This window comes from Spizellomyces punctatus (assembly GCF_000182565.1).
Source record: "Spizellomyces punctatus DAOM BR117 chromosome Unknown supercont1.6, whole genome shotgun sequence".
Taxonomy (NCBI): Eukaryota; Fungi; Chytridiomycota; class Chytridiomycetes; order Spizellomycetales; family Spizellomycetaceae; genus Spizellomyces; species Spizellomyces punctatus.
The window spans coordinates 818,167-844,035 of record NW_015971542.1 but is presented as its reverse complement, the minus strand read 5'-3'; the positions used below and the strand labels follow the sequence as shown (position 1 = coordinate 844,035).

Here is a 25,869-nt window from a genome sequence, read left to right as displayed (position 1 = left end):
TGGTTAGTGCGGAGCCGATGGGTATTGGCACTAGCACCCGCACCAGGGATTGAACCGCGCGACAACCGGCTCGGAAAGGCTAATCTAACCAATCTCTCGCTCTATGCTACGGCTGGAACACTCCTCCTGCTGAACACCTCTGGTCTACAGTGCCCATCCAACATTGATTGCACGATCATCAGCATGTTGCAGGTTGACAGCGTATCTCGATTCCAGTAGCGCATCGTCCAGTCTTGCTGACAGTTAGGGTTGGTACAACCCAGCAATCCGTGGACTTTTTCAATCTTGCCTTCTCGTCGTCGATAAGGTCTTGAATGAGGTCGTGTTTTGAAGCCTTTTTCAACGTCAGAGGAACAGTGAGGGCAGACAGATGAGGTCTTGTACTCGTCGAGAAGGAAACAATCAATGCGGTTGCGCTTAAAGAGGGTGCGCCAGCCTTTTGTCTTTGATGAGGTCTGAAATCTCGTAGTTCGACCGGCGTCGCTCCAATCACCCATCACAATGGTAAAGTTCCTCCCAAACTTGTTGTGCATGTTGGATATGAGGTTCGATTCACTCTTCTGACGGTTTATAAATGCATGCCACTTCCACCGTGTGTGGGCAGGGTGGGAGTAGAATTCCTTGCGACGATCCGAATCTGCGCGACGAACGAGAAGGTAGCGAGTAAAGTCCATGACGTTCATCATCTTGTGGCTTGGGATACGTGATTCTATGAGGTCAACTCCAGCTTCTTTCTTCATTGCTTCTCGTCTCTTTGCAAATCGCCGGCTACCTGTCTCCACGGCTCGCTGGTTGGCGGTGTAACGGAACGTCGTACCAATGCTGTCTTGGCAGTAGAGAAGATCGCGCTTGTTTGGGTCGATAACAACAAAGTTCTCTTGACAAGCAGATAAGTTGTTTTCCACATAAAGCGCTTTAACCTCTGCCTCCATCGTGTTTGCTGACTTTTTCCCTCCGCTGCGTTTTCCATACTTGTCAGCTTCAGGATGTTTCAAGTAAACTGACACCGAGGTACCGTCCGTCGTGATCGAGCCTTCAAAATGCATACCACAGCGAGACCGAAAAGCTTTGGTACGTAGATTACAGACGCGCAACCATAAATCGACCTTCTCTACGGCTTCTGCTTCTCGTCGCGTGATGCAAAGAACATGAGAGTAGAGGATGACGGTGTCAATCCGCACATGGCTTTGGATGAGAGAGCGGCGCAGAGGTATCGCGCTGAACTGTCGAAAGCCTTGCTGCTCGAACAACTTTGACAGTCGGCAGTATGCAGGAAAGAAGGACATCGCGTCGATGGCAATGAGGTAGGCAAGCGGCTTGTCTTGATCAGGAAATGGCAGGTTAAGTGTCCAGATCTCTTCTAAAATCTCGTTTTCAAGAATGCTCAGGTCATCCAGCGATTCTGGCATTGTTTCGAAAAGGAAAACCGACTTCAAGTAGCGTAGCCGAGTAAAGAAAGCTTTCCGCGCATCGCTTTTCAGTGGCAGTCGCTGCTTCTGTCCCTTCACGTCAAGCTGCAGATTGATATACCAAAGGAGCATCTGCATGAGATGCTCTTGAACGTTGACTTTCAGGTTCGTCATCATACTCACTGTCAGGTAATTGACTGATTGCTGCTCTTTTTGTAGATTTGGATGAACGAAGCCGATGATGTGGCAGTACCGTTGAATGTATGGCAACAAGCATCTGCGTAGCGCCTTCTTTGCATCAGTTTTTGGTTGCCATGCCTCTCCTTTGTTGAGAAGATAGAGAATCGCTTCGATGGTCTCCTCGTTCACGGTGAAGGATGGTGCAGATAGGATGTAGAATTTGAGAGCGTGGGAAGCGTGGTCAGCAAGTTGATGGATGATGGCGATGTAATCTAGAAGCCGTTGGCGGTAGATCTCGTTTGGCAGGAAAGCTTTTGCAAAGGGAGTCTTGTTGCAGGTATGTAAGCAAGTAGGTTTGTCGAGTTTTTCGAGTTTTTGCTTTTTCTTTGATGGCATGATGATATCTGTGGAAAAAGATGAAAGCCTGGGAAAATGGGCACGATGACTTATATAGGATTTTTGGATCAAACCATAGTTCATGAGTCTAAATCGAGTAAAATTATGATTCAATTGGTTGGAATCACTGTACTAGTGCCAATACCCATCGGCTCCGCACTATGTAGTTGGCATAGCAGGCGTTAAACACGTAACCAGCGTTCAGAGCGCGTGCTTTCTTGATAAACAGTCTTTTGTGTGCACGACGAGGGCTGAAGGAGTTTGGGCTTTTGGGTTGAACAATGTCAGAGCAGCAGCAGCAGCAGCAGCTCACAGCAGCAGCAGACGACGACGACCCATATTCATACGAGATACATGACGGCCCAGAGCAAAAGTCACCATCCTCGCGGGCTGGTAGCGATGCCAAAGCGAGCGACACAACCGTCGAACATGAACAACCCCAGGATATCAACCTCTCTTCAACCGCGGCAGGCGAAATTGAACGCACAGTCAGCTCTCCACCATCTGACGTTGCTGCTATAAACGACAAGGATGTACAAGCGCCTCCCGTAGAGCCTACGGCAAATACCACACAGGCTGCGAACGCGAACGACTCTATCGTGCCGGAGAAGCATGTGGGTCTCCTTGAGGAGCGCCAAGCACCAGCAGAAAGAGCACAAGAGTCGCTATCACAAGAGGAACCGGGCGTGTCCTCTCTGCATGAAGCTACCCTATTGAATGTCTCAAAGTTGGAATCTGTACCGTCACAATCGCAGTCTTTGCCAACTGAGCTGCTAGCTTCCACCCCAACCACATCACACCATCCAGAAATAACCGACTCTACGAAAGAGGTTGAGACACGTTCACACACAGCAACAAGTCAATCCATTGAAAATACAGCAGAGAACACGGGAAACGCTCCAACTGTAGCAGATGGGACGTCCCAAGAACAACATGAGCCTCAGCGTCCGCCTGTTGGTCCTCGTCGCTCATCCCTTCCGTCACCTTCGCCGCACCCTCCCCCGCAGTCCGATCTTCCCGCACAGCAATCGGCTGATAAATCTTACAGACTTAAACCGATCACGTACTTGGATCCAAGGACGGATACCCCACGAAGACTCAAGATTATCACGCAAAATCGCAATGGACCTTGTCCGCTCCTCGCACTCTGCAATGTGCTGCTGTTGAGGGGAGATATCGAAATCAGATATGAAAGAGATGAAGTGGATTATGAATATATTGTTGAGCTAATAGGAGACTGGCTGACAACCCGGCTACCCCTGAGTAGTCCCAATGCATCATCCCCTACATCACCATCGTTTTCATCCGTCCGTCATACATCCGCAGACTTTTCAAAGAATTTCACAGATGTCCTTGAGATCATACCAGTGGGTATCAACTCTTTCTTCAAATACACATTTCACTTTGTACTGTGCACATACTGATCCATTATACATGCAGACATTACAAACAGGATTGGATGTCAATGTACGCTTCGATTCACCCTTCTCCTTCGAAGTAACCTCCAGTCTCCTGGTGTTTGATCTCTTCAAAATTATATTATGTCATGGCTGGACCGTAGATCCCCAAGATGAGGAGACGTATCGTGTGGTAGTTTCTGAATGCGGAAGTTACAATCAAGTTGTGGAAAAGGTTATCGAGGGTGAGATTGCAGCGGCACATCAAGCAAAAGGCAAAGAGAAAATGGTGACCGAAGAAGAATATGAAGAGGCATCTCGGAAGCGCGACCAACTCATTCATGAGGGCCTTGTATGCAAAGGGTTTTTAGATGCAACCGCGTCACAGCTGACCTACCATGGACTACAAACTCTATGTGAAACTTTGGAACCTAATTCGCTGGCGGTATTATTCCGCAACAATCATTTTTGCACTTTGTTCAAGCGGGTCGGAAAGGACGGTACAATTGCATTGTATACACTTGTTACCGACCAAGGATTCGTAGGAGCCGAAGCTGTCGTGTGGGAGACAATGGATAACGTGGAAGGAGACTCGTCATTTGTGGATGGTTGCTTTAACCGATTCGAAACGTCTGGCGAATCAGAGCATATCCCGAGTGCAAACCTTTCAGGAGGACAACAGCCTAGCATGATCGGCCTGGAGGACTACGTGGATGTCGGAGGTCAAGGACGCGAGGCCACTCAAGCGTCATCGGACTTGGCGCTAGCACTCTCACTCCAGGAGGAGGAGAACGTCAGACATGATGCATATGTGCGAAGACAGCAAGAGGCGGAATATGCGAGTCATAGTCATGGGAGGGCAGGGCAAGGTGATACCTCGCGCAGGAGCAGCGGGAGCGCAAAGGGAGACAAGAAGAAAGACAAGTGTCTTGTTATGTAATTGTGATTGTGTTTATACCACACCACTTGTATTCGTACCCTACCATTTTGATATGAAATCCTATACGGCACTGATACATACAAGTACTTGTCATTTGAGGAAAATACAATCGGCATTGCAGTATGAGCTGCTTTCCGTTCTTGCGCTTTCCTATGCATTTGCAGTCATGCAAGCCATTGGTTGGCTTACGCAATGCGCGATCGTGGCTGGCAACTTCGTCAGTTCTTTACCACTGAAATCTGATCGTCAAAATGGGCAGCTCACAGTCAACCTCGCACAGACCTGACGACGTTCCAGCAACTGCACAAGCATCACACGCATCACTTGGAACGGCCCCAAACAATGTGGTTGACTTAGAACAAAGGCTCTCTCCCACAGTGCGGCGCATTGTGCGTCGAGTAGCTGGCGTAGATACACAGCAGAGTGGTACTGATCGGGTGCTAACAAAGAACACATTTACGGTACTTGTACTATTTGAGATCTTCTTGAGCAGAACGTCTCCCTCTGACACGCTTGTAGGACCTCGTAGGCCTTCCAGATCCGCTTGTCTCTCGTCTATACAACGGTATCTGCACCACGCACAACACACCAACCCTAACGTATGAAGCGCTACTTGAAGCGCTGTACGTACTATTGGATGAGAGTTTATTGGCCCCGACAGACAAAGAGCAGACGGCACAAGTTTTGGATCGATGCGTTTGTGTTCTATCTTATTTGAATCGCGGTCGTAGCGAACTGAATGAGACGGATCTCTCTGAAATCCTAAGTGGTTGTGCAGCTGCAGCTGTGGCAGAGCTCCAAACTTTGAATGGAGGGGAACTAAGATTGCCTCAGGAGGACCTGCTACCCACATCTCCTCGTATCGGTCAACTTGCGCATCAAATCTTCCACTCTGCTGCTGGACCTGCGAAAAGCGGCGACAAGATGATATCGATATCCCAGCTTCACACTTGGCTCAATAAAAACGCGCCGTTTATCTTTAAACCACTCCAAACTGTCATCTCTCACCGCCTGCTTGCGTTCAATTCGGGCCTCCCAAGCACGGAAACGGGAAGCAAACATTTGCCTACGTTGCACGGGGAAAGTGAAATCCTATCCGATGGCCTTGTTTGGCTGTTATCTACATTCTTACCAGCTTGGCAGCCGACCGCTAAGAACGAGGAGAGCGAGGCACAGATGCAATGGGAGGTTCTCTTTTCCGCTAGACGAGATGTACGCTTTCGCATAGTGCAAGATTCTGGTGCGCTTTCAGGCTGTTTTTTTTTTTTTTTTTCTGAATGTGTATTTTGATTTTTATAGGGATACAGTATGTACGTGTTCTCTCTCGATTGGGATCTGTTTCTTGATCGCTGACATTTTGTATTTGTTGAGCAGTAACCGGTTCGAGTATCATACGCTAAAATGTATACTGTTCGATTACCACAGCTAATAACTGTTGGTGCTCACTGATCAAGTTTCTGCTTTTAGATCCAAGGCCAACCCTTCTTATCATATCTGGCTCTCTTCCGTCCAAAATAGATGCCAATCAACCGGCAATTGTTGTCGGTGCCTATATAGACGGGCAAGTACCATATTTGACTCGACAGAGTATTCGGACCTTACATTTACGGTCATCCCAACACTGCAGACCCTGGAAAAAGAGCCGCCAATTTTGGGGAACGCCTGGATTTCTCCTATTCCAACTGGAACCGACATTCCGAGTCCACCGTGCAAAGTCCGCACCTGCTGGTGACCATTTCGCATTCTTTTCTGCTGAGAAGGGTGTTTTGGGGTTTGGTGGCGAAGCGAATAATTTCAAGTAAGTTTTGTCTTGACCGTCCCGTTGATTCACGTCAACAGATTTCGTAACATGTCGACTAGTTTATCTACAGACCTCCAGACAGCGACCTATCAGCCGGTTTTGGCGAATAAACTTGCAACGTACGATTTTACAGGATACGAGGGTGATAAACTGACGTTTGATGTGGATGATGTGGAGGTGAGCGTTGAGTTGTTGTGCGTGTCATTTTGCTTTAACTGTGCTCACGACAGATTTTGAAAATGCACAGGTCATTGGATTGGGTATGTGTACAAGTTCCCGTTGAAAGGCCCCAAGTAGTGTATAACCTTGCCGGTACCTTAAGGCGGAGAAAAGGCTAGCCAGATTCAACGTCGTGAGTGGAAATTTGAGGAACGAGATGCGACCCGCCGAGCCGACGTGAACCTTCATGATCAAACCACCGCCAAACAAATCCTTGCTATGGCTGGTACGTTCTTGTTTAAGTTACTTGCTCTAGGCTTTTGTATCTGATACCCATTGTCGCGGAATTTTCAGGAGGTAGGCCCCATCACTTTGTGAATCAGCAGCTGCTCACATATAGAATGACCTTATTCTCGGACATAAAGTACACACATTCGCAGACGAATTACAACCACCGCCACATCAAGAGAACGACGCTTAGAAACGTCCTCCACCATCATCACCTAGCCATGTATCACCACGGATATCTACTGTCCTATATACAAAAAATAAAACTAAACACCCCAAGCAATAACTGAGTACTGTCCATCTTGAATTAGCCTGCCAACCCGCCCACTGCTCCGGCCTTTGTTGCAGTCGTTGTGCTTGATGTTGACTGTTTCGGCTTGCCGTTGGGATACTTTAGCTGTGAAATGGATGTGTTTCTTTATCAAAACCTCGCCAAACCCTCGTCATCGAGCTTTTAACAATCATACAAACCTGATAATCCTTCTCTCGGCGGAAGAGCAAAATGTGAGGCTCCGGAGCTAGGATGTACGTTCATAATGAGCATTTCTGCTGAACAGTAGGGGAATAAAATACACATGCAAGCAAAAGGCGTACCATGAATCATGTAGTGTTCCCATCCTGCACTTTGCTGCACACCCAGGTCACGCCATTCCTCTTCAGACATTAGGCGGCCTAAACAATGTAACATAAGGAATATGTAAAATACGGGTTGTAAAGTCTTAATGTCTTTTTCATACCTTCCGGAACCCATCGCGCTAATATATGAATATGCGGGATGAAGAAATAATAAGCACATGTGTCAATCACATATCTTTTCCAGTCAACTTACCAATTTGTTTGGGCAGCGTCACATGGCGATATTCGTTCTCATCGTCACTGTACCGGCTGCTGTAGTAGATCTCCTCACGCTATCGGCCGCGAGACCAAAAGAGAAATACAAAATAAAAGAGCGCGGGGAACATTAGTCATTGCGAATGGGATAAGGCAAACAATCAAAAGGAAACCGTATCGCGCGCACTACAAAGGAACCAACACCAAAGGTGTTGTACCCAGGCCGCCTAGCCGTCTTTTCACAGATCTCCCCAGTCAACCCCGTCATCTTCAACAGACTATAATATACATACATGTGCGGCAATGTCCTCTGCTCTTTGGTCTGAATTTGACATGGCATACAACCGCACTTGCTCGTCACTTTTGCAAAATTGCTATACGCGTTGGTTTACTTTACGATCAGAATCCGCTGTGATGACAGGTCGGCACGCGATCCTCCTAACCTTCTAGAGGGAATCCCAGGACAGTGAGGAGATTATGACCACGAGAGAGAATCAGCGCTGTACTCGGGGCGTCTTTGTAGTAATTATAGATGCGATCGTTCACGGCCAGAGTCGATGACAAAGGCAAAGGATACTGGAAAGTTGAACGCAACAGTGTGCTGCGCTACAAGGTGGAAGATCAAGGAGGCTTGCGGCACAGTCATACAAATACAGCCAATGAGAGCAGCGGCACAGCAATAAGGCTTCTATGAATTCCATGGTACGGGCAAACACCCTAGGAATTTGCCTTAAAATGAGCCACGCAATGGATTCCAAGGGTTTTGCAGCAAAGAACGAGCATTTCATTCATTGAAAACGATGCATGTCTCTCCAGCGCTTTCAATCCTCTATGATTACATTCCATGCATTTCCTCCGCGTCCAACAAGAGATTGCCATAACGTTTCCAGCGAAATCCAACAGTCCAGGAATGAAGCTGTCATCCGAATGCCATTATATTCTCAAAATCACTATATATGGACATCCCCACTACCGGCATCACATTTACGAAGAGGGAGCAGCAGCACGAGCCTTAGGCTTGGCAGCAGTACCTGATAGAGTAGATACATTAGCCAGGAGATCAGTCGTCAAGATGCAAAATTAAAGCAAGGCTTACCTTCACGGAAACCGTTCTTGAAGCGACGAGCAACAGTCTTCAAGTACCTCATACGCCCAGTGCCGGTGGTCTTTCTGCGCTTACCCTTTTCGCTCCACTCGACTAAAAAAAATGGCCATCGTAAGATACACCATCTCTTGGTATTCTTACAGTGCGCGACATTCAAACTTACAGTGACGAATCTTTGCGGCAGGGTAACCACACTGCGCGCAGGTCTTCTTTTGGTTGTGGAAGGAGCGGCGTCCACACCTGCGGCAGAGGGTGTGCGACTTGGTGTGACGCTTACCGAAGGCCTGAGTACCCTTGGTCTGTGGGCAAGAAACTTGACATTAGTGATTGCCACCACGCAAGTTACTCCCAGCTTGTTCACAGATCCTCCTCGTCTCTCTCTGAAGCAGTCGCCTCCTCCAAAGTCTCCTTCCGTCCCTCCAATCAGCACATGCATCCAAATCTCCTCAGATCCTCATTTTGACAATGTTCAGGTAACCCAATCAGAGGAATTGCCTAGCCGCCTCAACACACAACCCTCTTCCTTGACACCCCGTAATCAACCATACTTCCGCACTCCACAAATGTAAAAACCGAAAGTCAAATTGCACATGTCATGCAACATGTCGAGTCCTCCCTCCAACCTCTCAAACATCCATCCATCCATCATCACCGCCATCCATCCGCCCATCGAGCCTCCGCCGAAAAATCCAACGCTAATCCGTACCATCTTTGATCAAATGGGACGTAAGGGTGAGTTGACCGAACCAACAAAGGAAGAGGTTGGCTATGGGTGCTGATTCTTTTGCAAGAAGGGACTTTTGCATGCAGTTGCCAATCCTTCTCCGCGCTGCCCCCGCCCAGATTCGTGTGGCGCATGAAATTGAATGGCAACGTGACTGTGTGAATGTGGAGATACAAGCCACATGCGTGATCTTGATTACGAGACTGCATCTGAACCTTTTTTTTAAGTTTTTTTGAGATATCGTTTGATGATGGAGCATCGCAACACAATGGAAGCACTTACGTGCATTGTACATGCTCATGAGAAGAAATGCGAGCGGTTGCAAGGGGCATTCATGTTCATTCGGATGCAATGCCTGATGACCAGGAAATGTCCATCACTTGTTCTTATTACCTTTATCCATATCCACAAGACATATCATGAAATAACAAAAAGGGCGATATTCTCATCTTTTGCTAAATGTCTTCCAATGGCGGTTGCGTAAGTTCATCTGCAAGTCCCAAAAGCAACGCGCGTATTGGCCGACGATTGCGTGACCAGTCGGCCAATCAAAGCCTCAGATCAACCATCGGATTCGTCATCCGTCCTTAGTCAGCCAAGGCAACTTGAAAAAGGCCCAGCGTTTTCGTCCTTCCCCCCACAGTTCACTCCATCTTGCCCAAACTTTTACACACATACAATGGCCAACACACCCCACGGCGGTAGCCTGAAAGACCTTATTGCGCGGGACCTTCCTCGCCAGGCGGAGCTCCTTGCGGAAGCCGAAAAGCTCTATTCGATTGTATTGAACGAGCGCCAATTGTGCGACTTGGAGCTGCTGTTGAATGGAGGATTTTCGCCTCTGGAAGGGTTCATGAACAAGGCGGACTATGAGAGCGTTTTGGACAATGTCAGATTGGCCAATGGCTTGGTATGGTCGATGCCCATCACTTTGGATCTTAGCGAAAAGCAGGTACGAGCACTTGTTTCATTATGTATGAAATCCAGATCGAGTTCTAAAATTGTAAAGATTAGATATCTGATGGCAAGCTCCAAGCTGGATCACGAGTCGCCCTTCGTAACCCTCAGAACGACGGCATTCTCGCCATCTTGACTGGTAAGCATTTGCATCTTTCGCCACTAGATCGTGGATTGCTCCACTGACGCGTTCTTGGCCGATCTGACACTGGTTTTGTTTACAGTGCAAGATGTTTACACTCCCGACAAGAAGCGCGAAGCTATTGCCATCTTTGGTGCCGACGACGTGGCCCACCCTGCTGTCCACTACCTGCACAACGTCGCAAAGGATCACTACGTTGGTGGATCTCTTGAGGCCATTTCCCTTCCTGCACACTATGACTACGTTGAAACCCGCTGTAAGTGGCTACTCGTAAACTTGCAAGTGCCGCTTGGCATCGTTTCTCATGCAATGTGTATCGATAGACACTCCCGCGGAGCTTCGTGCCTACTTTAAAAAGTTGAACTGGACGCGTGTGGTTGCCTTTCAAACACGAAACCCCATGCACCGAGCTCACCGTGAGCTCACTGTGCGTGCCGCGCGCTCGAGACAATGCAATGTTCTCATTCACCCAGGTATACCCCTTATCCTATACCTGGCAAAGTCTTGCATCATTGATCATTAACAATCAGTACTTTTTTCTCAGTCGTTGGCATGACAAAGCCTGGTGATATTGACCACTTTACTCGTGTGCGTGTTTACAAGGCGATTCTTCGAAAGTACCCTCAAGGAATGGCTGCTCTGTCGCTCCTTCCTCTGGCGATGCGAATGGGTGGCCCACGCGAAGCTCTTTGGCACGCCATTATCCGCAAAAACTTTGGTATGTTGCATAGTTTGCCAAACCTCTTTAATCCTTTACTCACTCGATGGGTTTGTGGTCAGGGTGCACTCACTTTATTGTGGGACGTGACCATGCTGGTCCAGGCAAAAACTCCCAAGGCAAGGATTTCTATGGCCCGTACGATGCCCAGGTAGGATAGGGTTATGGATAATGTTTCTATTTGGTAGACGAATCTCATCAATGCTGCTCGATCTATAGGACCTGGTCGCAAAGTACAAGGACGAGCTCGACATTGAAGTAGTGCCATTCCAAATGGTTGCTTACGTTCCCGAGACTGACGAGTATATTCCGGCCGATGAGGTGCCTGAGGGTGTCAAGACCTTGAACATTTCTGGAACAGAACTTCGACGGAGATTGAGGGTAGATTTAAATTCATGTCCGATTGGCATTTCCGATTGCATAATCTCATTGATTTTCTTAGACTGGTGCCCCGATCCCGGATTGGTTCACATATCCCGAAGTACAGATAATCTTGCGAGAGAGCCATCCGCCACGATCCAAGCAAGGTTTCACTGTATTCTTTACCGGTTACTGGAACAGTGGTGCAGCTGAAGTAGCTCAAGCGTTGCAAATGTCGTTGAACCAAGGTGGACAGCGGCCAACGACTTTGCTCTTGGGCGAAACGATTCGTTCAGAGCTCTCCTCTGAGCTGGGCTTTTCCAAGCGGGACCGTGACCTCAACATTAGCCGTATCGCCTTTGTCGCGGGCGAGATCACAAAGAGCGGGGGTGCTGTGATTGCTGCTCCTATTGCCCCTTACGAGGCTGCTCGTAATGAAGCTCGAAAGGTTGTGGAGAAGGCGGGTGCCTTTTTCCTTGTGCATGTGGCAACGCCATTGGATGATTGCATCAAGCGGGACCGGTCTGGCACATACGAGCGAGCAAAACAGGGTCTCATCAAGGGTAAGGAATATTGTGTATTTCACCATCTTTCTCTAACTGCCAACTAATTGTCGTAATGGGCATTATTAGGCTTTACTGGAATTGATGATCCCTATGAAGCACCTGAAAAGCCTGATATCCGAGTGGATGCTTCCAAGATGCCCGTTTCTCAAATTGTACATGAAATTATTTTATTGCTAGAAAAGGAAGGATACATTGGAGAGCGTTGATTGTTTTTCTAGTTGGATGATGATTAGATGCAATGTGTTTTTACAATTATTGTTTATAGTCCTTTGTTTGCCAAAATAACATTTCTTCAAGAAGAACGACGACGATGAAAGTCATTTAAAGAAGCGGGAAATTGCGGAAGGAATTCCATGTGATAATCCCATTAGTCACAGCGCGTTTTTTTATTTTTTATACTTGGGCATCTTTCCATCCCCCCCAACGGGACTCTGCCGTCGAACGGTACAAAAAGCGCTCAGCATCTGAGCGATTTGGGTTTTTTTTTCTTTCCAACGCTCTCGGCGTAAGAGTTTACTTTTCCTCTGCAGCGTTCAGCATCGTACGAAATTGAGGTGCTGAGCTCTGTGCATTCTCTTTTTTCTTGAATCGCGATTGCACTATTGCGGCGGCGCTGGGGAACGGTTTCCTTGTTGTTGCTCGCTCCGCAAAAACGCTCTCACTTGCCTCGCTCTCGCTCTCGCTCGTCTTATACTTGTTTTCTCAAGTTTCTATTTCTTTTTCTTACTTTTGGGCCGGCCGGAAACTCGCTGTTCTGTCGAGTGTGCACGCCCTCTTTCATAAACACAGCTGGAACCCACCTTCATTGACCTTGTCGAGGTGGACTCTGCAACTATTTCACTCTGTTATTTGTTAGCTTCAAATGGCATACTTCTTTTTCACTGTCACTGGCGACCACGTTGGCTGCGATTGCGATTGAACGAGGAGCGAGCGCACACACCTTTGCAAGATACTTTGTTGACCTGAGAAGCGATATTTTCACCTTTTCCCATATACCGATTTTTACGTGCCTTTTGCACCTCACTTTCTGATTTCCTATCGGCCACACTTACCTGTCCGCACTTGCCAAACGATTGATTTACGGACACTGCATCGAACACACTGCAAACAACGAACCGTTTGCTTTCCACCCGAAACTGTACACTTTGGTACATTTATAAAACATTGTAACAATGACATCCGAAGCTACCATGTCGTACCCTTCTGATTGGAGCTTGCTTGGATGCGATAGTGGCCTCAGCGCATGGCCCGACCAGGGTATGTCATTAGATCGTTGGCCTACTGCAAAAGGTCAAAGTTCTCAAGTTTCCATTTTGCAGGCCGTGATGCTACGAGCCCTATACTCTCTGATGGCGTGTCGTCGCCGCCGCAGGAACCGTTGGTTGGGGACATTTTTGGAGACGATCTCCCCAACTTTACGGATTTGAATGACTTGATTTCGGAAACCTTGTTTGGCAGCTGCGCAGGGCCGTTTGTCGACACTGCCAGTACCTCCGAGCAGCACACTCCTGTGACTACGACTCACAACAGTTCCATTCTCACTACCACAGCAGCAGATTGGGACCAGCCGCGTGTTGGCTCCCAACAGACGCCGCCTGTCAGTTTGCATGACATGCAAACTGCTCGTTTGACGTCAGTTACCCCGCAAATCTCGCAGTCTCCTTCGGAGCTTGCAAAGTCGGCGCCTTTGGCTGCCTTTAATGCTGGTATCGCCTTGGCGATGGCAAATGGGACTGGCGTTGCGTCTCAAAGCCAGTTGGATATTGTCAACACGACTGCCACAGCCGCAGCGGCATTGGCTCAGAGTCTTGTTTTGCAGCAGCACGTGGCTGGCAGAACACCCTTTGTTGCCACATCTTCTCAACCTTCTGATATCCAGCTTTTACCGTCCATTGACCTGGCAAAGCTTTCCAAGGCGGAGAGAAAGAAGATACGCGAGAATACACGTAACCTTACTTGTTACAACTGTGGAACGAATAGAACTCCCTTGTGGAGGCGAACCGCAGATCGGTTGCATAGTTTGTGCAATGCATGTGGTAAATAAGTGACAATTGTGCATTTTGGTGTGGCACGTGGTAGTAACATCAAGACTGTTTCTCAGGGTTGTATTACAAGCAATATCAAACCCATCGCCCGGCTAATGTGCGCCAGAAAGCGCAATCGACTCTTCAGTTACCCGTCGTGACATCTGGTAGCGGAAATGGATACGCCGTAATTGTTCCAACGGCAACTAGCGGTTCGTCAACAACTGTCCAGCTCATACCTCTGTCGAGCTCTCCGGTCGCGGTAACTCCGACCCCGGCTGGAACAAGTTCTCTTAAGCGACCCCGTGATTCTGATGACGATAGTAGCTCTGACGACGAGGTTCGCCGCTCGCCCCCTCCCCAACCTGTACCCAGTGGCCTGTTCCAAGCTGCAGAGTTGGACACTTTCCAGTCAAAGGTCCAGAATATGGCACCTGGGGATGCGCGCAGCTTGCTTGACTCTTTGGAAAGGCAGATTGCAGTTTTGAGGAACCATATCGCACTGTGGGAGATCAAGCGGGAGACCTAGATGGATCTTGAATATTTTATTCGTAGGATTAGGTTAGCGTAGTAGTACATTGAACACAATATAAAATGAGTTGGTCAGTGTTCCAACTTGTTGAAGAAAATACTTGTTTTGTTGGAATATATCAGTAGTTTTTGTGATCTCCTTTTTGTATTGAAAGTTGTTTGATATGCAGTTTGCCATATGGACCCAGTGGTGATTCGAAGGGAGTCGCCGTGAATGATGTCGTTTATTCTACAAGCGTTGGGTATTAAATGACCGAAAGGAATATCAACATTATCTACATAACAACATAACACAGTACGCCACGATGGGAGACAACTCAGTAGCTACTAGGACGGGTTTCCATAGATCTCTCCTGCACCTCACAACGAACGCCGGCGACATTGGCGATCTTTACTATGGAAAATTTCTTCCATATTCTACTTGTTTATGGATGTACCTCAAGTTAACATCTCGTCTATCACGGTACCAAAAGTTGCAAAACCCCCACCATAAACTCTCCTCCACTCGCAGATACTCTAAAAAGAAAAAAAGTCAAAGAGCTCGTGTGGACAAGTACGATACCCTTTTTGCATACCGATTGTCCTTTGCAATATGATCGCGCCTCTCGAGTTATTTAAAATGTCTATCGTATCCTATTTTCGTCAACACAACCCATTCCCCCCATCCCTCAACCGGATTTCTTCATCGAACAAGCGTAGTAATTGATCAAAGTAAAAAAACCCCATTTTTGCTACTGTCATCCATTCCTATTTTTAGACTTGGGCATGGATTGCATGGCAAATGGCTTTTTCGTTCCGTATCATTGACATGGCTGTTGCTTTATAAAGGATTGTGCATATGGTCTTTTTCCCCCTCCCTCTATTGTAGACTAGGGTTTTTGGCATTCAAGGACTATCTGCTGTTGGTAACATATTACTTGGTCGATTTTCCGTTCGTGATAGTTTTACCGTCCACATTCCTCGCTCTCTACCACAACATCCCTCCCCTCCCTCCACTTTTTTATTTACTTGAAAGCCCCGAAACGAAATGGAGTCTGCAGCTGTTAACTCACACTCATCCGTAGCAGCGGCCATGGCCGGCCCAGGGGGAATCGCAGGTCTCAACGGCGATATGCAAGGGAAAGGTTTCACTAGGATAGTATCCGGTAAGCAAAAAGTTCCCCCACATTGCACCACAGACGGTTCAAGAAACTTCTACTTATCACCTTTATGCATAAACAGACCTAGGCAAAAAACTCTCCCGCCGACAAGGCCCTGAAGAACTCATGCAACGCAACATCCTCCGTGAAGACGACCTAAACCCCTCCGTCTCAAACATCATCATCCAACAAAAAATAGCCCTCGAATCCGAAAAAACAAAGGACACACTCAATAGAAAAATCGGAAACCGACCCAACAAGGTCGATCTTAAACTCCGCAACATCCTTCGCGTTGATTCTAATGAAAATATCGCGGATCCCAGCTTGTTTGGTGGGAATACACCCGTCGGTCCGTTGGATTTACAAAAAACCTTGAATTTCGAAGAACGACAAGATTCTTTACGCTCCATACTTAAAAAACGACCAGAAAAGGAAGCCCTCGAGGAATTAAACATTTTAAAAGCTGGAGGCATCGATCCTTCTCTGGTTGCCGCACAGGAACGGTTAAGGAAATCACAATTGTCGGATACCCTAGATTCGCGGTTGCGTGAACGGCCAGACCCAGAGCAGTTGGCTGAGAGGAGAATTCTAATGTTTGCAGAAACGGTAGAAGTGCTGCCGACCTTTAGGAAGAGCGAGTATAATAGGAAACCGGACGGAAATGCCACGTTCAGAAAGTTGACACCACAGATGAAAGTGCAGATTAGGGAGGAATTGAATACTTTCAAGAAGCATGAGATGCCTGTGCACGAACAGAGTAAGTTTTGGCAAGAAAAAAAGTAGTTTTGTTCTTGGTGTGTCCAAGAAGCTCATGCCCCTCCTCCTTTGTTTTTTTATAGGCTTGCGCAATACCTGCTTCCATTAAAAAAACATGATCATTACCTCCCATTTCATTCGTAGATTTAGTAGTAAGTTTTTAGGAATTTAGATTTAGGGTTAAGGGTAGCTTCTTTTGAGTTTCTTTTTTTGTAGTAACCGGGAATTGTAGTACACACACACTCTCTCTCTCGTTACCCACCTATAAAAACAGCGAAAATATTGCTTAAAGGAATTAGAATTTACTTGTTCTTTTTACATAAATATTAGTCTTACAGGTTATTTACAATCATCTCCGGACGTGCAGCAAAAAACCACCAGGTGCACACAACTCTATACTAAAGCTCTTGTATAATGCTTTGGCCGATCCGACACATCAATGACAATTTCCAAGGTGCTACCACGCTTTCGACGGACACTACCACGGTGATCTCCATGCAATACAGATTGGGAGGGCGTATGTGCGTTCACTGTGTCCCTGGTATCTGCGACATTAGCATCCATCTTGCTTGACAATGCCACATTGTCTTCCGGTACGTCCGGGTCGTTCCCATCACTCTGCGATGTCAGATTCGGCAAAGCTCCTATGGTCTTCCTGCTAGTGGAGGCGTCATCATCTTCCATTGGCGTGTCAATTTGACGTCTTGTCATCCCCCTATAGCACATCCGCCCCGGTGAATCCAACAACTTGAGCTCCTGGTCCCGCGTTAAGAAATCAAGTTTCGACTCACTTGCGTCGTGCACCATGGACGAGATCGGGGCTTCGACAGGACTAAATAACGCTGATTCACAGTTGATTTGAATAATGGCTTTTTTGTGTCTGATGGACGGAGTATCGGTACGCGGTGACGGAAGGGTGGCAAAGGATAGTTCCTCAAGGTAGACCTCTGTTTTTCGACGCTTGTGTCCGCCTCCACAGCCAGTCTCTGATGATTTGCGGCGATGTTCTAGCTGGCCACCAGAAACGTCCATGTAATCATGAGGTAGCTGCAGTCGTGGAGGAACAGAATAAGATATCCCATGATATCGCACCGGGGTGGGAGACCCTACTACTGCTCTCGGGATCGAGGATTTCGTACTATTTGCTCGTTTGCGGTCGGGAAGTAGAATGGGACGTGTTCCAGGTGGTGTACAAGGCGTACAGAACGATACGGACTCACGAGGAGCTCCTACCGTCAAAGTATTACTGTGCGACGAAGTGTATGCGCTCCACGGCCCGGCGTGAAGAGGTGATGACCCCGTCGGATCTCTTCCAGATATCTGACAAGGAATATTCGCGAGTTTGCTTGACTCAATATATGCATCCTGGGGCAACCGGAGTGAAGCGTCTAGCGCTACCGTCCAACTGCCAGTATCACATTGCTTGCCCGAATTCATCGCGAGTTCTCCAGGCAAATGTGACGATGCGGGTCGGGTCGCTTTGTCGTCATGATGCTCATTGAGAGCGGTGGTGGTGAAAGGAACACACGTATTGTGGTTTCCAGGATTATGGATCTCTACCTCTGTGGGAGCTTCCGGTACCTGAGTGAGGTATGTAGACACCTCTTGATCCGGGTCTATCTCAGGTACCGCTTGGTAAAAAACCTGCTTGTTCTTCTCATATCGGTCCTCTTTGATCGGTGAGTCGTTGCATGCTGAAATGTTGCCGTTCTGCACTGCAATCGGTCCTGGATTGGGTACATACCCCGGACCGAATGCGGTGGATGTCCTAGGGTCTATAACGTCGGTGCATTCGGGAATCAAAAGCGCCACCGGAAATGCAGCTGGTGCATCCGCGACATTGACAGCAGTCAATTTAGATAGTCTTGACGGGGTATTTGGTTCAGTTCCATGGGATAGAGGAAAGCACGCCTCGATATTCAGTACCGCCGAATCGGATTCCATTAGATCTTCTTGTGCTCTACCAGAAGACATCCTATGATGAGTCCCAGGATTGATCGAGTCATTGGGCTCCAGATGACGATTCCTGTGACGTGACCAAAGTGCTTCATTAGCCGCTGCCTGTCACACCAGCTGACGGACCAAAGGATCATACCAGCAGCGCTCTCCATATTTACAGGATTTTGGATGACCGGAATAGAATCTGCAAATTCGTGCTTTATCTCTCGCTGTAGGAGAGCTCGGGTCAAATCCAGGTACAGATAAGAAGGGCGTCTGGCTAAAATCGCTTACGTTGTACTCCGCCTTGAAGGCACGTTGGTGGAATAACATAAGGTGATTCATCAGCAGTTCTGCCTTGGGATTTGCCGGGTATGGATGAGTTACCATATTGTTCTCTAGAAGAATGCCTCAAGCGCTTCGATCGTGCACACCGCCCATCGTCAGACGCCGAACTGACGCTCCGTGAACGACAACGATATTGGTTTGAACGAGTTTGTGTAAACCGAACATCTTCATCCTCTGAATCACTCGAGGCCTTTTCCGGTCTCTGCTGCCATTTTCGTAGGTATTGTGCATATGCCGTACTTGGACGCCAGCGTATGGCTCTGTTCCGGGGATTCTTCGCAAACCCATAATCACCGCGAGTCCATAAAACGTCGGCAGCTGTAATGTTTTTCAATTTTCGATCGAGACTCTCCTGTCTTCCTGAGCATTTTGTCAAATCGCGGTGAGGTCCATCAGAGTCGTTTCGACCAGATTGCTGTGGACTGACTAATGTACCGTCGCAGAAACGAGACCGCTGTTTGCCGCTACTTCCAGTACTGACATTGATCAGTCCTCTATCACAACCGCTAGCCGGTACTGACACATGTATGAGACAATGCAACGAGACTGAAGAAAGGTTGAGACGTACCTGCGGACGACATGCTGTCCCAAATCCGATCGAGCTCTTGCTCCACCTGGCACGTCTGAAACCCTATGCCGCAATTTTGTGTTAAAAGGGCCAGCAAAGTTACAGGAGGGCCGTGCGTTACGTTACCATCTGCGCATTCTGGTTGCATTTTTGCTACAACTCGCTCTTTCAACGGGCGCATGAAGAGAGAGCTTACCCATTTCTCAGCGCTGTTTGTACGGAAACATATATTTACAATAGCCGTGATTGATATAAGGGATCTGCGATAACTTACCTAACTGGCTTGCCCCAAAAGTGCAGCAGATAGGACTCATCGTTGACAGCAATATCAACGATTCGCGCCACGTACCACTTGACGTCTATCTCTGCTATCACCCAGTCTCCTCTTCGATAACATGGCTGGTTTTGACTTGATGTGCGCTCGGTCATATACTGAGAGGACGTTGATAATTGATCGATTTGAAATGGTCGGGATTGTGTACAACGGATATTGTGAGCAAGTGCCATATCACCAGAACAAGGAACATCTCCATCGTTCCCATCCTTTTGCAGGGCAAAGCGTCCTTCTGGTGAATTCCTCACCGGACAACTCTCGGTAGCGACAGCCGGCTTTCTAGATTGGTAGACGGTAAATGTAGATAGGACATCGTCACCACCAGGACCCTTATTGTCATGGTCATGCAATGTCAACCGTCGCAAAACATTCGGAAGAACCTGCCTTCCAGCGGCAGTCAGCATAGTACTCTCATCCACTGGCTGACTTGGTTCCAGTGTTTGTGCAGTTGACACACGCGCAGGGCGCCGGCTGGCATGCTTCGCCAAGATCGGCGCAAATTGAGTGAAGGGGGAATTCATGACGTCCCTGAATCGACCACGCGCCGCTAGACCGTCCCATCGTTGTGATAATGTTTTTACATGAACTAGAACCACTTCATCTTCTTCCTCTTCCTCGTCTGAAGAAAGGGTCTCAGGGAACAAGCCGTCTGATTGTTTTGACGGCGAAACGGTGCATAGCGCTTTGTTTTCTGCTATGAAGGATGAACCAGTTTGTTCGGCAGAAATCGTATCCCTGGCAACGTCTGAAATAATAAGCCCAGACGCAGACACATCGGCCGATTCGAATGTCGCATGTTCTTCATCGGCAGGAGTTGCACTGTCGGAAATGCCTTCCACGTCAACCAGCTCCTCACCATGAAAGTCCCCACCATCTATGGATGCGACGTCAGAGATTCTGCCATGATTGCTCGCACCCATCTGCAATGACGACCGCAAGCGTCGCGGAACGGTTCGCAAGACGGGCAGAGGGCCGTCAGACACATTGTCTTGGGCCTGATCCACAGATTCAAGTTCAGGTGGAGTAGCGGATGCACTCTTATCTGCAGGATAGAACCTGGACATTTCAAAACGGGATCCACAAAAAGAAGAATTAAACTTCAACACGCACTCTTTCCGGATGTCTCTGCTGCACGTCCTCCTCGCCGCCGTCTAGATATTCTAGCCTCACTCTCGGAACCAGAAATCAGTGCAGCTGGACCTTCAGAGTATTCTCGGCTATTATGCACTGCTCGACGGAGGGACCCAGGATCACTTTTCCTCACGCTCTGGAGTGAGTGGAAGTTCCATCATTAGTGAAAGGGCAAGGAATTGGGCATCCCCTTGACCGAACCTTTCCAGATCGCTTTTTCCCGTTGGCATCATCGGTTTTCAGCTTTGCGCTGAGACCCCATTTTTTCCAGTGCCATCCTTTGCACGTTCCAGTTTCGATGAATCTTAACGCTTTTTTCACCGCCTTGTCATTACCAAATCCGGGGATTTTTGAAAACGTGAGATATGGCTCCTCATCTGGGATGAACAAGCGTATTTCTTGCGGATCCACCGCTGAACTGTATCGTCGAAGTTGTAAAGGAAGATCGGCCATATTGCACATTTAACTCACGCGGACTTACAACGAATGGTTCTCGAAGTATGAAACAATCCTCTGGTTCGGTCGCTCGACCTCTGGCATGCTCTCATCGATCTCCGAAATCGGCACCACCTAGAGGTGTAAAGCATCCGATGAGTGCTAGTTTCATGATAACGAAGCTGATCATCTGCACCTCACCATTGCTGGCCACCAATACGGGTAAGCGGCATCGTCCGGATAGACGAAGACAGCATGTACTTGATCGACTAGGAAAAAGCAACCATTTTCTGTGAATACCTGCAAAACGATGGGGAAGTCTGCACTTGAAGGGAACACCCACGGTCTGGCACAAGTTTTCCGGGTACTTTTGCGACTTCTTCCCGCTTTTGGATGGCGGCATCGCGCTTGCGCTAAAAGTACAGACTTGTGAGAAATATGTTAAGGTGCAAATTTAGTCTAGACAATTTCATACTTTGGTTTCTGGTCCATGGAGCATTTCGAAATATTTTCCCTCTTGTCGCTTGGTACGTCTCGCCCTACGGATGCTATCGAGGATATCAGACCCCAAATCGTCTCTCAGACCGTCTATGAAAGTAATGTGTGAAGAAATGTTATCGAACACTCTGAGAAACAGTCCATACCAGCCGCTTCGACAGCTTGCAATCTTGACGAGTTTAGGCTAACCGAAGTCGAGCGGCGTTCTTTTTGGCCATCACTATCCTCAGACGTCATGACTGATCGTGATCGAGACCGACCTCTTCCTTCGATTGCCTGAGAGGGTAGCTTTCCAGAGATTCGTGAGGTAGCTGGGGTGCCACTTGACTTCCTTCGGGAGCCTGATCTTGGATTTATTCCAGTGCTCTACGTCGTAGAATACGAATTAGAATGGATTCAAGGATAGCTTCAATCGGAGTAGGATGTGCACCTTTTCGATCATGTTCGTTAAGAGATTCGGCAGTCGCCCCTTCTTTGTCTTTCGGGTGGGCCACTTCACCCCAAAGATTCTCATATGACGAACGCAACGCTGGCATTCTTTACTACCCAACGTTTTCGCGCCTGTGGGTGCATTCTTCGACGTACGAAAATGAGGGGCAGCTAGATCGTCCTCCGTAAGCTCACCACCACAGGTGCCACATTTAGCAGAACCATCCATGTCCACATCACTGCCATTGCCTTTATCGCCAAAATCAATACCCGCGAAAACATTCCGATAATAGGACCAGGTTTGGGTACGGGCTTGATTCCTTCGGAGCTTAGCCACTATGGGCTTCTCGTATTCATCGTCACCAAGGACGCCTGACAGTGAATCAGCTGGTGTGAATCCCCCTTTTTGAAGTCTATTTACCATCCGGATAAGAAGATGTTCCTATCAAGAGCTGTTTCGTGTCCAAGTACCTTTCGCATGTTTCACATAAACATTCCTTATTATCTTCTCCAAAGTAGTTACTTCCGTAGAATGTCGTTAATTCCTCGCCTACTTTTATGTCCCTCAGCACTTTGAAGCAAATGAGATTGGCACGCTCATTAAGCAAAATGAACTGGACGTTCAAAATCACCAGTTATCAACCCAGTAAAATTCACATTCAGTTCTGATCTCTACATATTTACCTTGCAGTTTGGATCGCAATCATGATTCACGAATCGTGCTGGCCCAAGGAACAGACACATGCAATCCTTCTTTGTTGAAAACATGACGCTAAAGTCTCTGTTCACGAGGTACTCTTCGTCATCCTCATCCAGCTCAGCGATAACACCAGTGCAATGTGGGATTTGATCTCCAGCATTGAATTCTCGTGTAGCTATAATGCATGCTTCAACTTTGCCCGATGACTTATACCGGGATGTCTGCGCAATCTCGTAACCAGCAGCAGGATGATACATGCCCAAATACCGCTTTGCATGACTGCAAGTATTATTCAACGTCAGCTTTTGGTCGTTTTCAGAACCAAACAAAGACTGTCATTCTCACTCTCGGAAGTCTTCTAGCTGGTCTCTAGATCTACCTTCAAAAAAAGGCCGAAAAGCTTGAAAAGACCGTTTAATGACGGAGGATGGCGCCCCGTCACTTTGGAAAGGAGATTAAAATGAATAATAATGATAAGGGTATGGGCCACACCATTGAGCCAGCATACCATTTGATAGAGGCCGGTCCGATCAGGCACTTCATTAGCGCTGTAGAGGCACTATCGATGCTTTTATTCTCAAGAATCTGGTCCCTAACAATATCCACAACTACAGCTGCCAAGGCGTCACTATCAATCCGAGTGCGATCAATCCCAGCAGGCCGTTGCCTCTGACCCTCTGAGCCGGATTTAGATAGACGTGCGTGACCCTGCTCAGGGACCCCGTAGTATTCCCCGTTCATCTTGTGAGTGCGGAAACCTAGATAGACCGAGTCCAAAAGAATGTCACAGAGGACATCATCATAATCGGAGAGGTCCACAAATTCCAACCGTCTACGCCCACAAGACACGGAAGAGGATGTAGATGCATCATTTGACCCTTCTGAATCTACCGTAGTTCCTCTCTCTGCTCGTAAGCGTGACACCCTACGCCCCGCAGTGGACGTCTGCACGGCCGTGTCGCCAGAGGAGGACTGTAGAACCTTACGATGGACTAACGAACCGCGTAATCTGGACCCAGGACCGACAGCAGATGAAGAGATGGATGAGTGAACATGGTCGAGGTCTGTCTCTGGCGTAGCCAAAATAGTTTTGGTAAGCGCCGTTGTCATATTCGCTCTCCTATCATAGTACGGAAAGAAAACAGATGCGGGTGAGCACAGTCGTCGAGACTATTCGCGATTCACGGGTGGTTTCAGGTATATTTGCGGCTCATGTCTTTATGAAGTTGGTAGTTACAACGAACTCGGCCCACTATGGTCATACTGGCTACAGACTGAACTGCCCAAGAATGTATTCGATAGTAGTTGAATTGTACGTCCTTTACCTTAGATCGTCCGCGCCCCCTGCTACCACACCAGATAACCCAGAATGGTTACTCCCGGTTGGCACGTTGTACCAGCCAAACTCTTCTCTCGAGTAAGTTCGGTCTAGATTGTTTGATTGAATCTGTTATTTGACTACAGTCCACTCATCCTGTTCCTAAGTAAGGCGATAGCCGGCAGGTTAGGCGAAAGCTATTATGACCGCATTGAACCATGCGCTACTCTGAACGCACTCCATACATACCTACAAGACGCAACAATCCTGCTGCATTATCGAGGTTGTCTTTCGCAAGGCCGCAACGAGGGGAAACCAGGAGAAGACTGTTGGGGCGAGATGGAAGGTGCATCACGTGATACTGGCATTACCCCAACCGAGTGCATGCATCGAAAATGCAGAATGGATAAAGATACACAGCAATGTTGGGGTGAAACTATATGGCAGAAAGCCTCTACAATACTAGATGCGAATAGCTATTAAATAATTATCAACTATTATGAAGGTATTAGATGCATAGTACACTGCACTATTTGGTGGCCCATCGCCGTTCGCATGTCCTGCTCCAGCCCGAGATCTCTACAAACCAAAGCCCTCAGCAGCGTTCCTTTCATTACCCATCTGGCAACGTTCTCCTTTTCAACAACGTCGGCCAACGCTCTTAAAAAGCACGACGACGACGACGAAACGCTTGGTCACGTGCCTCCCAACCACTCACTGCGCGTTACTTGTGAGCAAACAAGGCATCCTACGTCGTCCTGGTGGCCGTCCTTGCGGAATCGGTCACGTTCAGAAATTGCAGTGACCGCTTCGTTGATGGGTTCACACGAGGAGCACCAGTTCGAGCACGTTCCATGGATTGTAAAGTCCATATTGAATAGATGATAACCGATATCTGCGCTGGAACACTTAATGTGGTCAACATCCCCAAACTATAACCCATCGTATTGTTCCCAGACGAAAACTGAAAGAACACAGTCGCAATGACGATGACCAGCAGTTGAGCCACGGCGGCAATCTTGAAACGATGCGCAAAGGTTTGGACTTCAGATATCGTTAACTTATCATACGATCTCAGCAAGGCCGTTTGCTGGTACGACATGCGTAGCAAAGCTACTGATAATAGGCAATCAATTGCTGTGACCCAAGCCAACCAAATCGCATAGCTGAAAATCAGAGAGTGATATCCTTAGCCACCATTAATTCCTGTTAACCCAATATCTACTTACGGTAGTCCGTAGCCGAAAGGGACGGCTCGTCCGTACCTTCCGAGAAACCAAGAGGCGAGGGTCAGCGCAGCGAGCACAATGCCGATAAGAGTGTTGGCAATCACTGCCTTTCGCGCAAAGGACCTGGGTCTCCCATACGCTACAAGGAGGAAATCCATGCGAAACTCTTGCACCCACGCAATCATAAAGCTGCCAAGGAAGTAGCAAACTTTAGAGAGGTGGGACACGTCAGGATTTCCCCACATATGAAAGTAAGTTATTCCCGCCATCAAGTCAAAGATTGAACCACAAATTGCCACGATTGGGAGCAGAAACAGCAGTCCGTTGTATTTAGTCCTTCGTCGGGCCAGCAGAAGGTGATATGAAAAGTAAGCGTTGACGATGTTTGTAGCGATCGTTATACATGGAATAAGAGTGGTGAGCCAGCGAAGGTTGACGCCTTTACAAGCTCTAGAGGCTCCGTGATAAGACCCAATAGGTCCCTCAAACGTTGAGCTATTTGTTGCGGGGCCATAGAC

General features: G+C 47.9%; 10 protein-coding genes across 10 annotated transcripts; 5 read left to right on the top strand and 5 right to left on the bottom strand.

Moving 5' to 3' along the window:
* Positions 1-101: 101 nt before the first annotated feature.
* On the bottom strand, positions 102-1,985 carry SPPG_09169 (uncharacterized protein; the record flags this gene model as incomplete). Its single annotated transcript, XM_016757326.1, has 1 exon — positions 102-1,985. The coding sequence occupies one exon, from the start codon at positions 1,983-1,985 to the stop codon at positions 102-104; it is 1,884 nt and encodes a 627-aa protein (XP_016608971.1).
* A 189-nt stretch (positions 1,986-2,174) lies between these two features.
* Positions 2,175-4,487, top strand: SPPG_04033 (uncharacterized protein). The gene is made up of 2 exons (XM_016752278.1): positions 2,175-3,352; positions 3,426-4,487. The coding sequence occupies exons 1-2, from the start codon at positions 2,267-2,269 to the stop codon at positions 4,320-4,322; spliced, it is 1,983 nt and encodes a 660-aa protein (XP_016608970.1). The 5' UTR covers positions 2,175-2,266; the 3' UTR covers positions 4,323-4,487.
* An 86-nt stretch (positions 4,488-4,573) lies between these two features.
* SPPG_04032 (uncharacterized protein) lies at positions 4,574-6,660 on the top strand (the record flags this gene model as incomplete). Its single annotated transcript, XM_016752277.1, has 10 exons — positions 4,574-4,783; positions 4,842-5,534; positions 5,622-5,632; positions 5,697-5,725; positions 5,790-5,883; positions 5,950-6,120; positions 6,183-6,300; positions 6,371-6,383; positions 6,446-6,568; positions 6,644-6,660. 10 exons carry the CDS (start codon positions 4,574-4,576, stop codon positions 6,658-6,660), a joined length of 1,479 nt encoding a protein of 492 aa, XP_016608969.1.
* Positions 6,634-7,987, bottom strand: SPPG_04031 (cyclin-dependent kinase regulatory subunit 1). The gene is made up of 7 exons (XM_016752276.1): positions 7,845-7,987; positions 7,695-7,775; positions 7,400-7,478; positions 7,308-7,325; positions 7,165-7,242; positions 7,042-7,088; positions 6,634-6,967 (listed from the first exon to the last, which is right to left on the bottom strand). Exons 2-7 carry the CDS (start codon positions 7,734-7,736, stop codon positions 6,878-6,880), a joined length of 354 nt encoding a protein of 117 aa, XP_016608968.1. The 5' UTR covers positions 7,737-7,775; positions 7,845-7,987; the 3' UTR covers positions 6,634-6,877.
* A 398-nt stretch (positions 7,988-8,385) lies between these two features.
* Positions 8,386-9,215, bottom strand: SPPG_04030 (60S ribosomal protein L37-A; the record flags this gene model as incomplete). Its single annotated transcript, XM_016752275.1, has 4 exons — positions 8,386-8,432; positions 8,498-8,599; positions 8,670-8,805; positions 9,213-9,215. The coding sequence occupies 4 exons, from the start codon at positions 9,213-9,215 to the stop codon at positions 8,386-8,388; spliced, it is 288 nt and encodes a 95-aa protein (XP_016608967.1).
* Positions 9,216-9,777: 562 nt separating this feature from the next.
* SPPG_04029 (sulfate adenylyltransferase) lies at positions 9,778-12,307 on the top strand. Its single transcript, XM_016752274.1, has 9 exons — positions 9,778-10,182; positions 10,245-10,326; positions 10,412-10,585; positions 10,653-10,802; positions 10,874-11,047; positions 11,110-11,198; positions 11,267-11,428; positions 11,490-11,970; positions 12,040-12,307. Exons 1-9 carry the CDS (start codon positions 9,910-9,912, stop codon positions 12,177-12,179), a joined length of 1,725 nt encoding a protein of 574 aa, XP_016608966.1. The 5' UTR covers positions 9,778-9,909; the 3' UTR covers positions 12,180-12,307.
* Positions 12,308-12,380: 73 nt separating this feature from the next.
* On the top strand, positions 12,381-14,667 carry SPPG_04028 (uncharacterized protein). Its single transcript, XM_016752273.1, has 3 exons — positions 12,381-13,230; positions 13,293-14,009; positions 14,075-14,667. Exons 1-3 carry the CDS (start codon positions 13,146-13,148, stop codon positions 14,524-14,526), a joined length of 1,254 nt encoding a protein of 417 aa, XP_016608965.1. The 5' UTR covers positions 12,381-13,145; the 3' UTR covers positions 14,527-14,667.
* Positions 14,668-15,299: 632 nt separating this feature from the next.
* On the top strand, positions 15,300-16,762 carry SPPG_04027 (uncharacterized protein). The gene is made up of 3 exons (XM_016752272.1): positions 15,300-15,673; positions 15,750-16,424; positions 16,507-16,762. The coding sequence occupies exons 1-3, from the start codon at positions 15,556-15,558 to the stop codon at positions 16,530-16,532; spliced, it is 819 nt and encodes a 272-aa protein (XP_016608964.1). The 5' UTR covers positions 15,300-15,555; the 3' UTR covers positions 16,533-16,762.
* A 54-nt stretch (positions 16,763-16,816) lies between these two features.
* Positions 16,817-24,474, bottom strand: SPPG_09168 (uncharacterized protein; the record flags this gene model as incomplete). Its single annotated transcript, XM_016757325.1, has 20 exons — positions 16,817-18,449; positions 18,519-18,591; positions 18,656-19,225; positions 19,278-19,340; positions 19,404-19,486; positions 19,552-20,653; positions 20,722-20,878; positions 20,944-21,160; positions 21,224-21,312; positions 21,379-21,446; positions 21,521-21,590; positions 21,653-21,765; positions 21,822-22,041; positions 22,106-22,517; positions 22,576-22,718; positions 22,789-23,083; positions 23,150-23,245; positions 23,313-23,924; positions 24,130-24,232; positions 24,372-24,474. The coding sequence occupies 20 exons, from the start codon at positions 24,472-24,474 to the stop codon at positions 16,817-16,819; spliced, it is 6,222 nt and encodes a 2,073-aa protein (XP_016608963.1).
* A 396-nt stretch (positions 24,475-24,870) lies between these two features.
* Positions 24,871-25,536, bottom strand: SPPG_04023 (uncharacterized protein; the record flags this gene model as incomplete). Its single annotated transcript, XM_016752271.1, has 2 exons — positions 24,871-25,288; positions 25,352-25,536. 2 exons carry the CDS (start codon positions 25,534-25,536, stop codon positions 24,871-24,873), a joined length of 603 nt encoding a protein of 200 aa, XP_016608962.1.
* Positions 25,537-25,869: the final 333 nt, after the last annotated feature.